Source organism: Hemicordylus capensis, chromosome 2 (genome assembly GCF_027244095.1).
Source record: "Hemicordylus capensis ecotype Gifberg chromosome 2, rHemCap1.1.pri, whole genome shotgun sequence".
Lineage (NCBI taxonomy): Eukaryota > Metazoa > Chordata > Lepidosauria > Squamata > Cordylidae > Hemicordylus > Hemicordylus capensis.
In genome coordinates, this window is record NC_069658.1 from 233,492,228 (window position 1) to 233,510,787 (window position 18,560).

Here is an 18,560-nt window from a genome sequence, read left to right on the forward strand (position 1 = left end):
TTATAGCTGGGGTGCAAAATGTCAGCCCTTTTTAGACAGCAGTGCAGTGAAGTGGTGAGAGAGATCACTTGAGTGCCCCTTTTCATTCTGGATCTGAAGTAAGCTGCCATAAGGTGGTCCGTGTCAAATCCCTTTCCTTGAAATACACCCAATGTACACATTCTCTCCTCATTATCAAGTTTCTCTTGCTAGAGATTGAGGGACGGTGGAGAAAGCAGTCCCCCCTGATAATGTCAAAATGCAGAGCAGGGGAGATGAAAGTCCTAGTGAGAGGTAACCCCTTTGGGAATGGTCAGGCGCTGCGGATCCCTGATCAGAAATGTAAGTAAGCCCCATGGGGGAACAAGATGGTCAGTGTCCATCCCTTTCCTTGAAACACACCCAATGCACACATTCTTGCCTCATTGTCAAGTTTCTCCTGCTAGAGATTGGAGGAGGATGAAGAACTGAGTCCCCACCCCCCCTGATGATGTCAAATACCAGAGATGAGAGGACTAGCGAGAGATAACACTTCAAGGAAGGGTCAGGCATTGCTGATTCTTGAAAGGGAACATCTTGACTCTGCTGTAATGTTCCTCCTTTGGTGTCTCTTGCAGGGCTTCACACCTGGCAGGGCATGCTTGGCTGTGGACTGAGTGCCGATGGGAAGAAACGGGGATACTGGCGATCCGGTTATGATGGGGGAGATTTTATCAGCTTTGACACAGAGACCATCACCTGGACGGTAGGCGATGCTGCGGCTGAAAAGCTGAAGGGGAAATGGAAATCTCTGCTGACAATGAGCTCGAACATGAAGCGCTACCTGGAGGGGCCCTGCATTGAGCGGCTACAGACATTGGTGGACTATGGGAATGGCTCCCTGCCGAGGAAAGGTGAGGATGGGAAAGGGTCAGGGTGGGGAGCCTGTGGGTGCAGGGCTGCAAGTTTTTCTTATTCTGCCCCCCCAATCCTAAAATGAATGCATGCACCACTGAGACACCTTAAAGGCCAAGTTGAAGACAGATCATCCTGGAGAGAATCTATCTATGTGGTCACTAAGATTCGACACCGGCTTGACGGAACTTAATCAATCAATCAATCAATCCTAAAATGAGTAGCCATTTAACATATTTAAGGGTATTTAATTCATACCTTTCATTATGAGCCCCGCTTCATTATGAGCCCTGCCACCTGTTGAGATCATCTGGGGAGGTCTGAGTGCACCAGCAACTCTAGTGGCTACTCAGGGCCTTCTCCTTTGTTGCCCCGAGACTTTGGAATGTGCTCTGTGTTGAAATAAGAGCCTCCCCATCTCTGATAACTTTTAAGAAGGCACTTAAGACACGTTTGTTCTCCCAGGCTTTTATTCAGATTCACGGTTTTTAACATGGTCTTAAATTGTAAATTATTTTATTGTTTTAACAGTTTAATTTGTTGTAATTTATGCTGTTTTACTGTAAACTGCCCAGAGACATACATTTTGGACAGTATAGAAACAAACAAACAAACAAACAATTAAGTGGCTGCTCCACCTTAGGTGGTGAGGCAGGGAAAAAACAAGCAGAAGGTTGCCGGTTCTAATCCCTGCCGGTATGTTTTCCAGACTATGGGAAACACCTATATCGGGCACAGGGGTGTAGCAAGGTTGGAGTGGGCCCAGAGACATGATTTTAAAATCCCCCCCCCGCACTGAAGCTCAACTCATGAAGTAAAGAAATCTTAAATGAGGCTGAATAGTGGTAACAAAAAGCATAGTAAAATTTAGACAGACAGACAGACAGACAGATATAACACTAGGGATGTGCGAATCGGTTCGGATCCGAACCGGTTCGGGTCCGAACCGGTTCTGGTTCGGAGGTTCGGATCGAACCGAACCACCCCTGGTTCGGTTCGAATCCGAATCGAACTGGGGGTGGTTCGTTTCGAACCGGTTCGGATCGGTTCGGATCGGTTCAGAAAGCTGAAAATTGGTCAGATGGTAGCTGGCACCCAGGGGTACCTGTCACCCAAACCCCAAAGCAATCAGACACTCGTACGATTTTTTATGAATTTTTGAAAAATATTTTTATTTTTCTCTCATAGGATATAATGGGACCCGAACCAGGCCATTATTTCTTATTGTGGAGCACTCATGGGTGCCAACAACCATGCAAACCCTGAAGCAATCAGACACCCCTATGATTTTTTATGAATATTTGAAATATTTTTAATTATTTTTCTCATTGAGTATAATGGGACCCGAACCAGTCCATATCCCCTGTTGTGGAGGACCTAGGAGCACAAAAGCAGGGTGGGTGGTAGACAGGAATGGGTGCCTACCACCCAAAAAATCTCAAGGCAATTGGACACTCCTCTGATTATTGGTGAATTGTTAAGTGTTTTTGAATTCCTCATAGAGAATAATTAGGATTGCAGCAAATGTATAGCTTCACGTCGGGGGGAAAGGGGTGTCGTAGAGTGCAGTGTGGTGGGTGGTAGTTCCTAGGGTGGGCAAGGAAGCTATCAGAATTATTTGAAAGGAATTGGGCAAAGAGGTGATTTTTAAGTGATTTTTGAAGTTTACGCGTCTTTAAGGTTTTTCCTCATAATAAGTTATAATGGAGCTTTCAGCAGCCCTATAAGTGCACATGGGGGTGCTGGGGTGGCCCAGAGCAAGTGGTGGTGTAGTGCACATAGGGTGCCAACCACCCCCATGGGTTTCTAACCCATGGGGTACAGGGATCTCTGGTAGGGGCACCCCCATGGGTACAGGGTTCTCTTGTTTCTGAGGTATTGAGTGTGGATTCTATGATAGCAAATGAGATTTTCAATGAGACACCATCAATCCACTCTAATATGCTATCATAGAATCCACACTCCGCCTCCTGCTTCTTCTCTGTGTGTGTGCTTAGTAGGGGTGTGCAATTTGGGATTTCGGGTGATTTGGCTCGGACCCGAACTGAATCACCCCTGTTCTGTTTTGTGCCCGAATCTGGGTCACCCGCATCACCCTTGATTTGGTTCGGATTCGGATTTAATCTGAATCCAAATCCGAATCGATTTGGGGGGGGTAAAAAGGGGCCCAGGGGCAAAATTTTGGGGTGTGGTGGTAGTGCCCAATGGGTAGAGTCTACCACCCCAATTTCAGGGGGATTGGGCAAAGGGCTGATTTTTGGTGAATTTTTAAAGTTTTAGTGACTTTGGGGCAGTTTGGGGGCATAGCATGGGATCTGGGCAAAAGGAGTGGGGTGGGGTGGTAGTGCCTAATGGGTGTAGGCTACCACCCCAATTTCAGGGGGATTGGGCAAAGGGCTGATTTTTGGTAAATTTCTGAAAATTTCATATCTTTGGGGCATATTGGGGCATATTGGGGCAGAAAGTGGGGCCTGGGGCAGAATAGTGGGGTGTGGTGGTAGTGCCTAATGGGTGGAGGCTACCACCCCAATTTCAGGGGGTTTGGACAAAGGGGTGATTTTTTGAGAATTTTTGAAGTTTTAGTGACTTTGGGGCAGTTTGGGGGCAGAAAGTGGATCTGCCCCAAAATAGTGGGGTGGGGTGGTAGTGCCTAATGGGTGGAGGCTACCACCCCAATTTCAGGGGGATTGGGCAGAGGGCTGATTTTTTGAGAATTTTTGAAGTTTGGGTGTCTTTGGGGCAGATTGGGGGCAGAAAGTGGATCTGCCCCAAAGGAGTGGGGTGGGCTGGTAGATAGTGCCTAATGGGTGGAGGCTACCACCCCAATTTCAGGGGGATTGGGCAGAGGGCTGATTTTTTGAGAATTTTTGAAGTTTGGGTGTCTTTGGGGCAGATTGGGGGCAGAAAGTGGATCTGCCCCAAAGGAGTGGGGTGGGCTGGTAGATAGTGCCTAATGGGTGGAGGCTACCACCCATCCCCAATTTAAGAGTGATTGGGCAGAGGGGTGAATTATGGTGAATTTATTTGTATGAGGTTTGTCTTCATAAGGTGAAGTGTGCTAAATTGATTACTTCCTCATATTATTCATAGTAAAGGAAAGTGTGAAAAAGTGAAAGTGGGGTCATGAGAGTTGTTTAATTGAAAAATATCTCATTTGCTATGATAGAATGAGAATTCACACCTTTTCTATTCACCATAATTCACCCCTCTGCCCAATCACTCTTAAACTGGGGATGGGTGGTAGCCTCCACCCATTAGGCACTATCTACCAGCCCACCCCACTCCTTTGGGGCAGATCCACTTTCTGCCCCCAATCTGCCCCAAAGACACCCAAACTTCAAAAATTCTCAAAAAATCAGCCCTCTGCCCAATCCCCCTGAAATTGGGGTGGTAGCCTCCACCCATTAGGCACTACCACCCCACCCCACTATTTTGGGGCAGATCCACTTTCTGCCCCCAAACTGCCCCAAAGTCACTAAAACTTCAAAAATTCTCAAAAAATCACCCCTTTGTCCAAACCCCCTGAAATTGGGGTGGTAGCCTCCACCCATTAGGCACTACCACCACACCCCACTATTCTGCCCCAGCCCCCACTTTCTGCCCCAATATGCCCCAATCTGCCCCAAAGGCATGAAATTTTCAGAAATTTACCAAAAATCAGCCCTTTGCCCAATCCCCCTGAAATTGGGGTGGTAGCCTGCACCCATTAGGCACTACCACCCCACCCCACTCCTTTTGCCCAGATCCCATGCTATGCCCCCGAACTGCCCCAAAGTCACTAAAACTTTAAAAAATCGCCAAAAATCAGAGGAAGGTCCAATCGACTTGAAATTTGGGTGGCAGGTAGAACACAAGGTCCCCTTTCAAACCAGCTATTTTTTGAGATCCGAACCAGTTCGGTTCGGCAAAACCAAAACCGAACCACCCTGGTCCGGTTCGGACCCGGTTCGGATCCGAACCGAACCGGGAGAACCGGTTTTATGCACATCCCTATATAACACCTATGTTCCACAATAGAACATCATCCTAAATTATTTTTTTCAAGGTTTTGTAAATTGTGGACGATGAAAGTCATTTAATGGTACTAGAGAAAGACATGCTGTTCTGATAGCTCCGGGTCTTAACACTCAGATGAATTTCAGAGGATGAATGCAACTGAAGGAAGCCCGGGTGGGTGTGCGGCTGGGGGAGTCAGTCATGTGACTTGCCTCTGCCCCCCCCGCAAGGCAGTGGGCCCCCAGACAACTGTCTCCCCTTGCTCTATTATAGTTACGCCCCTGATCGGGCAGCAGTACTATAGGAAGATACTGAAAGGCATCATCTCATACTGCGTGGGAGGAGGCAATGGTAAACCCCTCCTGTATTGTACCAAAGAAAACCATAGGGCTCTGAGGGGACCATGAGTTGAAATAGACTCAACAGCACACTTTACCTTACCAGCCTTATAGAGTTGGTGAAAGTCTGGGATTGTACCATAGAATCAGAGACTCCTGGAGTTGCAGAGTTAGAAAATGTTCTGCCATGAGGGCATCCCAGGTTTTGAATGCTTGCAAAGTAGGAAACAGTGTTATTGCTGTGCAGCTTAGCCACAAGCCTATGTGACTGTCTGCAACTTTCAGTCTATATGATTTAGGATTATCCAGAAGAAGAGGTGTTGTCTCTCTCAGCCGATTCATAGCAAGCATCTGCCCTTTGCTCTTCGCTCAGTTTCCCAGTCTTACCCAAGAGATTATGTTGGGAGATCTGTGTGAACAGTTTTCTTAGTCAAGCCACAGATATTCTCACCTAACAAAATATCTGCCAGCCTTCATCAATGCCAAGAATGTATTTACCATGACTCTGATCTCTATAGGAACCATCGCTCTCTGCCAGTTCGGGCCTCCAAGGCTGTGACCGGTTTGCATGCTTGGGAGGAAATTTTGAAAACCCGGCTGGCAATGAAGTGATGCTTTACTTCAGCTGAACACTGGTTGATTTCTCAGGAAGTCCATAATATCTGGGGCCTTGGAGGCCATCTAGTTCAACCCCCCTGTTCCAGGCAGGAAAGCCAGAGCACCCTCAACAAATGACAATCCAGTCTCTGCTGAAGATCAATGAAAGAGAGCACACCATCCCCTTAGGCATTTTGTTCCATTGTAGAACTGCTCTTACCTTTAGGGACATAGGAAACTGCCATATACTGAGTCAGACCATTGGTCTATCTAGCTCAGTACTGTCTACACAGGCTGGCAGCGGCTTCTCAAAGGTTGCAGGCAGGAATCTCTCTCAGCCCTATTTTGGAGATGCCAGGGAGGGAACTTGGAACCTTCTGCTCTTCCCAGAGCAGCTCCATCCCCTGAGGGGAATATCTCACAGGGCTCATATGTGGTGTCCCATTCAAATGCAACCAGGGTGGAGCCTGCTCAGCAAATGGGACTAGTCATGCTTGCTGCCACAAGACCAGCTGTCCTTTACCGCATTTCTCCTAGTGTTCAGCTAAAGATCGTGAGATCTAGTCCGTTCTTCTTGGGCAACAGAGAACAAGTCTTTGCTCTCACCGGTGTGACAGCCCTCCAGGTATTTGAAGAGGGCCACCATACCCCTTAATACTGGGGAATCAAACTGCCGGCTCACAGAGCTCTGCAGTCCAGCCCCTGATGAGCCGCTGCAGCCATGTTTCTGCAGGCCATAGGAAAGTTCAGAATTTCTTTTTAAAAATAGAAAACCAGCCTCCCCCTGAGCATATTCTGGTGTAAAATGTAGTGCATTCAGTTAATTTAAGGGGCAGGATTGTCCATGCAAAATTTGGCATCTGCAGGTCATGGGGAAGTCTGTTATTCAGGATTTCCTTGGCTTTTTTTGTTTTTTGTTTTGTTTTTAAATCAACCTTCCTTTGAGCATATTCTGGTGTAAAAAGAGGAGGCTTTTTTCTTAACCATCTCTCCAAATTTCAATCAAAATCTTTATTTCAGTCTTTGGCCAGCGTAAGGCAAAATAACATTACAACTATATTAATGGCTAGAACATTAGTAGCAAGAAATTTCTTCTATGCCAAGAAACTGGAAACAGTAAATAGAAAGTCAGAAGACATAAAAACTATAAAACTATAACATTATAAAATCACCCTGAACCCCCACCCCCAAATTGCCCTCAACCCCTCCCCCCTATATATTGCTCCCTGACCCCCGGAAATAAATAAATGAATGAATGAATGATGATGATGATGATGATGATGATGATGATGATGATGATGATTATATTATATTATTATTGTTGTTGTTGTTGTTTACACAGTCAGACAGGTGTTATTGACTGGTTTGTTTTATCCAGACATCAAGTCCTTCCCAAGGACCTGGGATGCCAGAATTTTATTGTCAATTGTTATAGATATCGTCGCAGAATATAGGCTGTTCCCAGTAAAGCTGCTTTTTGTAATTGGCTGATGGTGATTTCTGTGGCCCCTATGGTGTTGAGGTGCTCTTCAAGGTCTTTTGGAACTGCACCCAGGGCGCCAATTACCACTGGGATTATTTTGGTCTTTTTTTGCCACAGCCTTTCAATTTCAATTTGTAGATCTTTGTATTTTGTGATTTTTTCTATTTCTTTTTCTTCTATTCTGCTATCCCCTGGTATTGCTATGTCGATTATTTTAACTTGTTTTTCTTTCTTCTTCTTCTTCTTCTTCTTATTTATGGGGGTAATAATAATTATTATTAATAATTATTATATATTTATATTCTACTCTTCCTCCAAGGAGCCCAGAGCGTGGTGCGCTACATACTTAAATTTCTCCTCACAACAACCCTGTGAAGTAGGTTAGGCTGAGAGAGAAGTGACTGGCTCAGAGTCACCCAGCAAGTATCATGGTTGAATGGGGATTTGAACTTGGGTCTTCCTGGTCCTATTCCAGCACAATGACCTCCTGACCCTTGAAATCCCCCCGCCCAAATAAAAATAAAAGCCTCACCAAACCGCAGATACTCGGGTCATGCTTGGCAAAGGTGGTCACAATTTCCCAGTCATAGATACTCAAATTTGCGATTGGGAAACCCAATTGCAAGCCCTTGGTTGCCGAGAGACGACTGTACAAATACAACAAATATTTATATACTGCTTTTCAACAAAAGTTCCCAAGCAGTTTACATACAACAATAAGCAATTGTTCTAAAAACTTAAAAAGATACGCTGAAACAGTAAAAGCTATAAGGCAAAAGTCTGGGAAAGTGCTTAAAGGTTATTACCTTTAAAGCCCTGAATGGCTTAGGTCTGGGTTACCTTAGAGAGTGCCTTCTTCTGTATGATTCTCACCACACATTGAGGTCATCTGTAGAGGTCCATCTCTGGTTGGCACCGGTACATCTGGTGGTGACTTGGTACATCTGGTGGCAATTTGGAACTTTCTCTGCAGCTGCTCCTGGGCTGTGGAATGTACTCCTGGCAGAAATTCATAGTTTGGGCTCATTGTTGGCTTGTAAGAGAGCCCTGAGAACTTATTTGTTTGGCCTGGCCTTCTCAGGTTTTAAAATTGTTCTTAAATATTTTAAAACTGGGTTTAAACTGGTTTTAAATCTATTTTTATATTGTTTTAAGCTGATTGTTTCAAATGTCTGTTTGTTTTTGTTTTTGGTTGTTGCACACTGCCCAGAGCTTTTGGATGGATAGGGTGATATAGAAATGTAATCAATCAATCAATCAGACATGAACATGGATCTGTATTGATACTACAAGTAACAAATAATAGCCAATCCATACATATAACACACACATATGATACATATAATCTTCCTTGGGGATTTTCTGCTCTTGAGAATTCAGCAGATTTAAGATTTCATTTCTAAGGAGTAAGATTGGATGAACAGATAAGTTCTCTTCCTGCTCTTAAGGTACAGCATTCACCCTGCCAGTAATCGAAAGGTGCTGTTATCTACAATGCCAGTAAACTTCCCATTTTCCAGATATCCCAGTGGTGAATGTAACGCACCAGGCAATGTCTGATGGCCGAGACACCCTCTTCTGCAAGGTCTATGGCTTCTACCCCAAGGAGATCACCATCACCTGGAGGAAAAATGAAGAGAAGACCTTCCATGGAGATGTTGTCCCCAACTCAGATGGGACCTTCCACACTTGGATCAGCATCCAGATTAATTCCACGGAGAAGAGTCACTACTGGTGCTCTGTGGAACATACACCAACACTGAAAAAACCTCTTCTGATTCCCTGGAAATGGTCTGGTGAGAGACTGCAGGGGAGAGAGGGAGGATTGATTATTTACAGTAGAGATGGCTGATTCCAGAGTTGGCTTTTGCCTGGGCATTTGGGCTGTGGATGGAGGGCTCCTTCAGGAATGTCCCTGTGGTCATATCCGGAGCACCCCTTTCTGGAGCTCTTGTTCCTCTACATCTCCTCCCAACCAGACCCATTTCTGCATTCCTTTTAACTCCCCCCTCCTATTGTTTGCTGGAGTTTGTCATTTGGAATCTACTGGAAGAGGGAATATCCTATATCCAAAGCTGCTTTTCCACTGCAAGGTGGGTGGTGCAAAGGGTATGTCATGTCCCCCACCTGTATCTTTCTCATCTCAGACTCAGCACTTCCTCCCTTCATCTCCTTTTGGCTTTCTATCTGCCCCATGATCCTGTCTTGCTGCAGAATTTGGATCCCCCTTTCTGGAGCTCCCAATCCTATGATCCCAGTCTAACCAGGCCCTGCCATTACCTCCCCCCACACACTCTTTACTCTCCAAATTCATTACAGTATGGTCCTTGAGAAGGGTGCAAGCTATATTGACAGAGTATCTGGGGGATTTGGGGGATCTATTCCTTGGAATCAAGATTTACATCATGGTGGCATTACTAATGGTTGAATCTGGTCTGTATGTGGTGCAGTCCACAGATGTAGGTGTGAACTTTGATTTGATGGTGAATTTGAGATGAAAGTCATGAGGATCCATGAGCATCATTTCCCTTGATCCATGGTTTTGTGCCAAAGGGGCATCATGAAACACTGGGGTAATGATGTTATGGTGCATTCAATGGACATGATGTGGTCTGTGATGTGCTGGTGTTTGGACAGGGGAGAACAGAAGGCCTGGCCATGGAGCATGTTGGCTCAGATGGGCATGGATAGCTGTAAAAACTAGAAATCCATGCATCACATCTATTCTTTGAACCTCGAAGGAGCCACAGGATGAAGAAGCCATGAGTTTTGCAGTCCGTGGAGATGCTTGCATGATGTGAACTGATGGTGGATTTGGGGGATTTCTATGTACTCTATACATGTGACTTTTATCTGCTCTTTTTGTGGAACCTTCTACTTCTTTCTTGTGCCCACTTTCTGATTGGAGAAAGTAGTTCATCTCCTGCTTTACTCTCCTGTCCTATACTCATAGACAATCAAAGCATTCACTAAGACTTACTAACTGGGGAAGGAACAGAATGGCAGGATTTGTGATGGATGGGTCTTTGGGGGGTGATCTCATTTTCAGGTCCCCTAACTCTGCCCCTCTTTTTTTCTTTTCTTGCAGGCTCCGACTCACATTCTATGCGTTTTTTGTTCATGGGGGTCTCAGAACCCAGACAGGGGCTGCCTGAGTTCATGGCTATGCAGTTTGTGGATGACCAGCCCTTCATATATTATGACAGCAGTACCAAGAAGGCCCTGCCCCGAGCACAGTGGATGGAGAAGCTGGAGAAGAAGAATCCCCGGTACCGGGGCATATGGTCCTATGCCATACATAACTGGGAGGAAAGGTTCAGAATGAGCCTGGTGGAAATACAGAATTATTGCAACCGGAATGAGGGTGAGTGAAAGGTGGAAAAGGAGTGGTTTCCACCTGTAGTCCTCCTCACCACCCGATGTGAGGGGGCTTCTTCTGGGAGAGAAGGTAATGGGTCTTTCATCCACCCTCTCATATTTTTTTGGATATTGGGGGGGACTTGAGTGGGCTTCAGATGCCTCCCCTTCACCCCAATGACCAAGTGCAGGGGCTTGATTAATCCCTTAATGCTACTTGGGGCCAAAGAATACCTCCCCACAGGATGGAAGTTCCTCAGGAGGAGGCATCAGAGGAAAATGGAAAATCTGCAGGGGGGGAATATCTGTCACCTTCAAATGTTACCACCTTCCAACACATTATTTGCCTCTGATGAACTTCATCTTCTTGGCTTTGGCCCAAGAAGATGAACTTGTCTAGATTGGTTTGAATCCAGATCCTGTCTTCTAGAGTGATAGCTAACACCCCAGCCTTGTGTCATCTGCTGCTTTGATAAGTATCCCTTTATACCCTCATCTAAATAATTTATAGATCTGTTCAGCAGCACAGGGTTCAAGACATAGCTCTATGGTACTTTACTCAAAGCATCCATACAGATGGACATTGTGCCATTGCTCAACAACCTTTGAATCCACTTAAGGGGAGCATCATCTAGCTCACATGATATGAACATGAAAACAAGACTATCATGAGAGACTCTATCAAATGCTTTGCTGACATCAAGATATACTACGTCCAGGGAATTCCTATGATCTACTAAGCTAGTAGATCTATCAGAAGAGAAGATATAGTTGATCTGGATGTTTTGTTGTTGAAAACCCATGCTAGATCCTATGAATTACCACATTTTAATAGCTCATTTACCCCACATTTTAATACTATGTTAAAAACATTCAAATTATTGTTATTATTAACAGAGGATTATGTAGGGGTGTGTGAACTGGTTCAATTCAAACCACAGTTTGAATTGAACCAGGCTGATTTGACTGGTCCAAGTTTGAAACACACCATCCAGTCCACAAAAAGGGGGTGCTGGTTTGTTCTGACCTAACTGGAACTGGACCAGCTGAGTTCGAACCATTTCAAACAGAACTGGTCCAAAATGGTTCCGCACTCTTGTATTAGGGGACTCCAGTGAGGATTCCCCTTTACTAGTAAAGGGGATTCCCTAAGCCTAAAGGGGATTCCTAAGAGTGGGGGGAGCAAGAAGGGACCCTACCAAGTGCTGTGGCAGTAGAGGGGATGGCGGCAGTGGTGGCAGGATAGTGTCAGTGGCTGCCCTTAACCCCTGCCAGCCTTCTGGGGTGGGGGGCATGTTTCAGCCTGGTTTGGGTCTCTGCACATGCATGGAGGCCCGACCTGGGCTGCAGCCATCTTGCGCTGCCCCTCAGAAGGCCAGCAGGGTTTGAGGGGAGGTGCTGCCATACTACTGCTGTTCCCACCGCTGCCCAGATGCCATCACTGCTGCCGCTGCTGCAGTTCTTGTTAAGGTTCCCCCTCCCACCCATCCGTAGGAATCCCCTTTGGGCTAAGGGAATCCCCTTTACTTGTAAATGGGAATCCTCACTGGATCTCCCTTTACAAGCAGAGCCCCGAACCGGTCTGTGAATCAATTTGAACTGGTCTGGTGGTCCAAACTGGACTAGGCCTGGTTTGGCCAAAACCAGTACCAGACTTGGCTGGATCAAATTCGGACTGAACCAGCTGTTGGTAAGTAAGCACTTAGAATGCAGTGATTAGTAGGACAGAGCATGGTTACATCATTTCATTCCAATAAGTCAACATAGGAATATAGGAAGCTGCCATATACTGAGTCAGACCATTGGTCTATCTAGCTCAGTATTGTCTTCACAGACTGGCAGTGGCTTCTCCAAGGTTGCAGGCAGGAATCTCTCTCAGTCCTATCTTGGAGAAGCCAGGGAGGGAACTTGAAACCTTCTGCTCTTCCCAGAGCAGCTTCATCCCCTGAGGGGAATATCTTGCAGTGCTCACACATCAAGTCTCCCATTCATATGCAACCAGGGCAGACCCTGCTTAGCTATGGGGACAAGTCATGCTTGCTGCCACAAGACCAGCTCTCCTCTCCTAAAAATCTTGTCCTATCTTAGCGATTTTGCCAGGGAAGGAACTTGGAATCTAGATGTTCTTCCCAGAGTGGCTCTATCCCTTGAAGGGAATATCTTCCAGTGCTCACACTTCTCGTCTCCCATTCATATGCAACCAGGGCAGATCCTGCTTAGCTAAGGGGACAAGTCATGCTTGCTACCACAAGACCAGCTCTCCGCTCCATCGGATTCATTCAGATTAACCTTTTATTTTTAAAAATAGCCACTAATGTCATATTATGTGGTGTTGGTGATCCACGAGCCAGCATGGTGTAGTGGTTAGAGTACTGGACTCGGACTGGGGAGACCCAAGTTCAAATCCCCATTCAGCCATGAGACTTGCTGGGTGACTCTGGGCCAGTCACTTCTCTCTCAGCCTAACCTACTTCACGGGGTTGTTGTGAGGAAAAACTTAAGTATGTAGTACACTGCTCTGGGCTCCATGGAGGAAGAGAGGGATATAAAATGTAAAAAATAAAAATAAATAGATGATGATGATGATGAACATTGATATTCCACTTTTCAGTTAAAAATAATAATCCTTAAGCACTTTACACGGCAAATGGGGGAAAAAAATTGCTTTCCCTAAGAGGCTCAAAATCTAAAAACAAAGAAGAAGCAAGGTAGATTACACATTTTGAGGGTAACAAAGTGAAAGAAATAATCATGATGTTAATATGTAATAAATTATTTTAATGCCAATGATGGTTGGGGAGAGGTAGAGTGTCTCTTTTAAGCTTCTGGAAGGGTTAAGAGCAGCACTCAGAGGGTGGGGGAGCTGGGATATTGTTGATCACAGTGTGGGGCAGGGGGAAATGGAGTAAAACCCATCTGGCCCTGGACCTTTTCATCCTGGGCAACGGTGAACTTTTTTTTTTTTAAGTCCCTCTCTGACTTTTCTCCTGGTGGGGAACTGGTCATTGGGGTGTGTATGGAGGAGGACAGAACAGAAACTCTTGAAAGAGAATGAAAAACAGCCACCTTCTCCCTTTTGAAAGCAGTGCTGTGAGGGGGCAGAATAAACCCCTTTTCATTCTGGATCTGCAGTAAACCCCATGGATGAAGTCAGTCTCAATCCCTTTCCAGTGCAGAGATTTTTTTCTCACTGTCAGGCTTTTCTTGGTAGAGATTGGGAGAGGGTGGAGTTCAGCATTCTCCCTAAGGATATCATCAACCACAGTAGGAATGAAGGGAAGTCCAGTGAACTCACCCTTCAGGGGACTGCGGGGCGCTGGGAGGGATTGTCTGACCTTGCTCTGATGCTTCTGGTCATGTATGTCTCTTGCAGGGTTTCACACCTGGCAGTTGACTGGGGGCTGTGAGTTGAGCAAAGATGAGAAGAAATGGGGATATGAAAGGTATGGATATGATGGGAAGGACTTCATCATGTTCGATAAGGAGAACCTCATCTGGATGGCAGCCGATGAAGTGGCCGAAAATATCAAAAAGAGGTGGGATGCTGATCTGAAAACAAATCAGGACAAGAAGGCATACTTGGAAGGGGCCTGCATTACCTGGCTGCAGAAATATGTAGAATATGGGAGAGAGTCCCTGCTGAGGAAAGGTGAGGATGGAAACAGGGTTGGAGCTTTGGGGTGTTGTTCTGTGATTCTTTCATATTCTGCTACCTCTCCCCCCCATTAATCCTAGGTGAAGAGTCACTTTGCACAGGACAGAACTGGTGGAAGACAAGGAGTGGACCACAGAATCACAGAGTCCTAAGATAACAGAGTTGGAGGGTGTTTGGGGGGCTGTGTGGTCCACACCTCTGCTTCATGCAGGGAATTGAGGGCTAGAGCACCCCCCCAACACACGACAGTCCAGCTTCTGCTTGAAGAAGAGCCCCCCAACCCCCATTATGTGTCCCATTGTTGGACTCTTATCTTTATAATGTTTCTCCTAACGTTCAACAAAAACTACCATCATGTAACAAAGTTCATGAGATGGAGTTTTATCTCCAGCTGGGGCAGCACAGAAGAATCTGGTATTGCTGTAGCCCTACTTATTTAGTTCCATAATTTTATTTTAGCAGTATCTTGTATAGAAAAGAGATAACATCTGGTTCTTCCTCTCCAGTTAATTCTTCTAACTGATTCTCATCCAAGGGTTTGCTTAATACTGGCAGGGGATCTGTTACGATTAAAAATTCTAGCTAAGAAAGATTGACCTTTTATATTTGGATCAGCCTATAAACCTAAATAATAAGCATCATTAATAAAAACAGAACTTTAGACATAGATTACTACTCTATTTTAAAAAAAAGAGGTATTAAAGATTCCCGGGCCATCAAATATAGCCATAATTATTCCCGTAATTTTATTTCAGCAATATCTTGTATTAAAAAGAAATAATATTGAATTCTTCCTCTTTGGTTCATTCTCGTGTTTAATCCTCATTCAAGGATTTAACTGATACTAGTGAGGAATCTGCTGCTGTAGTCCTACATTATTCCCGTAATCTTATTTTGGCAGTATCTTATATGAAAAAGAGATAACATCTAATTCTTCCTCCTCAATTCATTCTTCTGATTGATCCTTATCCAAGAGTTTAGCAGAGAATCTAGTTATGGTTAAAAATTCCAGGAAACCTTCCATGTCGGAAAATTTATGTGCCTACACGCTTCCAGAAGAACTTCCAGCCAGAAAGGAATTGCCCATCTGTATTTGATTCTCCTTGCCTGGAAAATAATTATTGCAGATTTTGACTTTTGGTTTTGCTTCAAATCCAAAAGATCTGGTAGCCCTTCAATCCGCTTTCCACCTTCCCAAAGAGGGGTTCTTTGGAAAGAAAAACTTGCTTGTTTGGTCATTCCATTTTGAAGTTTTGTCTTAGTGTCTCCTGAAAGATCCTTATTTCTGGTATAACCATAGATTATGCTATGGGATTCTTGAATGTCTAAGAAGTCCTTTGAATCACAGAATTTCAAGTTGGATCGCACGTCAAATTCTCATACTGTCATGTCCAATGACATCTGAATTTAAGAAATTCTTTGTGTCAGTTGATCGTGTTCCATAGGTTTCCTTTCAATAACGTGATATCCTGGTATAAATGTTGCTTGCAGAAGATCCATTCTCTTTTCAATTTGATTAAAAACTGCTCTCAATTTGGCTGTTACAATTTCTTGAAATTTAACGAAAAGAGACATCTGTTCTTGCAAGTTGAGACTCACCACTGCAGCTGTGTTAGTTAAAGAGTTCATTCCTCTTGTCTTGGCCATTGTTCTCTTGGGTTTTATCTGAGTGAATTTATCAAACTAATGTCCCTAATTTAAGCCTTTTAAGGTTAAAAAGCTATTGACTTCTTTGGGACTCAAAAGTTGAACAATGTACTTAAATGAATTATACTTGTCGCTGTATCAAAATGATTTTGCTAATTTAAATCACTTCTAATTAAAAGTTATTATTTCCTTTGGGAATACAAAATCCAAACTCTATATCATGGGTCTAAATTGTTATCTTGCAAATATAGTCATGTAAAAAGTGTCAAAAGTTATTGCAATGTTATTACAGCTTACCCCAATAACAGCTAATAAAAAGAGAAGAGTAAGTCAGGAAAAAGATTTTTTTAAACTTATGTTTAGGCATAAATTCCATTAAAGATACCCTATTTTAATAGTCAACCACTGAAATGAAATTAACTATAGGACTTAAAAACTCTTATGTTATGTTGTGTTCTATTAAAGCTCTCTAAGTGTCAAGTATAGAAACATTCAGTATACAGTAATATCCAGAATACAAAAAATAAAAATAAAATAAAAATTGAGACTCAACAGTTTTTTATAACCCACAAATATCCAGAAGCCAAATAGAATCTCTCTTTAAAGAGTTTTCAATACTCCAGAAAATGAGTGGTAATCTGGTCCTCCCTTGTGGCAGCCACTGAGATCACTGTCCACTGCAGCTCCAGGAAGAGAGAAGACGTGGCATGTAAATAAAGAAGAGTAAACAAAGAATTAGTTCCAATTGGGAATTTGAAGCTTTACATTCACCGAAGATGACCACGAAAAAGAAAAAAAATAGTTCCAGTTAAGAGACAGCAGTAGAAAAGTCTTTTAAAAACACACTATAAAATAAATTATAATCCTTTGGAATTAATGTTCTTTTAAGATTTTTCCTTAAAGTCTACTTAAACAAAATGATCACAGAGTTAGGGAGTCTTTTCCAAGTCAAAGTTATAAATCCTTCCACAACACCACCGCAGGTTCAAAGATGTTTATTCACGCAGAATTTAAACTGTTAGTAAAAGAAATCAGTGCTTCCTAGCATGGAATTAGCCTTTTTCACAGCTTGTGCATACTGAGATGACACTTTCAATGAGCTGTCCACCATGACTTCAAGATCTCGCTCCTCGGTCTGTCACCAACAGCTCAGATCCCATCAGCGTATATGTGAAGTTGGTGTTTTTTGCCCCAATGTGCATCACTTTACACTTGCTTACACTGAACCACATTTGCCATTTTGTCGCCCACTCCCCCAGTTTGGAGAGCCATTTTGTCACCCACTCCCCCAGTTTGGAGAGCTCTTTTTGGAGCTCCTCACAATCCGTTGTGGATTTCACTACCCTAAATAGTTTAGTGTCATCCTCAAATTTTTCCACTTCGCTGGTCACCCCAACTTCTGAATTGTTTATGAACAAGTTAAAGAGCACTGGTCCTAGTACCGATCCCTGGGGGACCCCACTTCTTACCTACCTCCATTGTGAAAACTGTCCATTTATTCCTACTCCTGTCCTTCAACCAGTTATTGATCCACACACGAAACTGTCCCCTTATTCCATGACTGCTACGTTTATTCAAGAGCCTTTGTTGGGGGGAACTTTATCAAAAGCTTTCTGGAAGTCCAAGTATACTATGTCAACCAGATCACCTTTATCCACATGCCTGTTGACACTCTCAAAGAACTCCAAAAGGTTAGTGAGCCAAGACTTTCCCATGCTGGTTCTCCTTCAGCAAGGCCTTTTCTTCCATATGCTTAACAATTTTGTCCTTAAGTATGCTTTCCATCAATTTACCCAGCACCAACATTAGGCTGACCAGCCTGAAATTTCCCGGATCCCCCTGGATTCCTTTTTGAAAATCAGAGTTACATTAGCTACTTTCCAGTCCTTGGGTACAGAGCCTGATTGTAGGGACAAGTTATATATTTTTGGTAGGGGATCGGCAATTTCACACTTGAGTTCCTTCAGAACTCTAGGGTGGATGCCATCTGGCCCTGACGGTTTGTTAAGACAGATGCAAAGAACTCATTCAGCTTCTCTGCAATCTCGTTATCCTCCTTAATAATCCCTCTCACATCTAAGGGGCGAACCACCTCCCTGGCAGGTTTTCTACTTCTGATATATTTAAAGAAGTTTTTATTATTCCCCTTGACACTTCTAGCTATATGCTAATGCTCCTCAAACACTTCCTTTGCATCCCTTATTGTCTCCTTGCATTTCTTTTGCCAGAGTTTATGTTCCTTCCTGTTCTCTTCATTTGGGCAGGACTTCCATTTTCGGAAGGATATCTGTCTGTCTGTCTACTTACCTAGCTATCTATCACCACCTTTGATATCTATCCAAAGGAATGGGACCACCAAAGCATGGTAGCTTCCAACCCCAACCCCAACAGACAGCTGAGGATACTATGCTTGATAGTGTAGGAAGCCATGGTACATCATATTGAAAGCTTATATGGTGGCTATGGGCCACCTCCAGGCTCAGAGGTAAGATGCCTCTAAATACTAGTTGCAGGGGGACAACAACAGGAGAGAGGGCCTGCCTGTGGGCTTTTCAGAGGCATCTGGTGGGCCACTGAGTGAAACAGGATATCAGACTAGATAGGCCTTGGACCT

At 44.1% G+C, this 18,560-nt stretch overlaps 1 protein-coding gene across 1 annotated transcript in view; it reads left to right on the plus strand.

The window, feature by feature from the left end:
* Window positions 1-790: 790 nt before the first annotated feature.
* The window catches only part of LOC128343841 (uncharacterized), a 38,523-nt gene continuing 20,753 nt past the window's right edge, over window positions 791-18,560 (plus strand). The window contains exons 1-4 of the mRNA XM_053293276.1: window positions 791-872; window positions 8,808-9,083; window positions 10,376-10,651; window positions 14,018-14,293. Of these exons, the coding sequence (XP_053149251.1) occupies window positions 791-872; window positions 8,808-9,083; window positions 10,376-10,651; window positions 14,018-14,293 (910 nt within the window). The remainder of the gene's footprint in view (window positions 873-8,807; window positions 9,084-10,375; window positions 10,652-14,017; window positions 14,294-18,560) is intronic.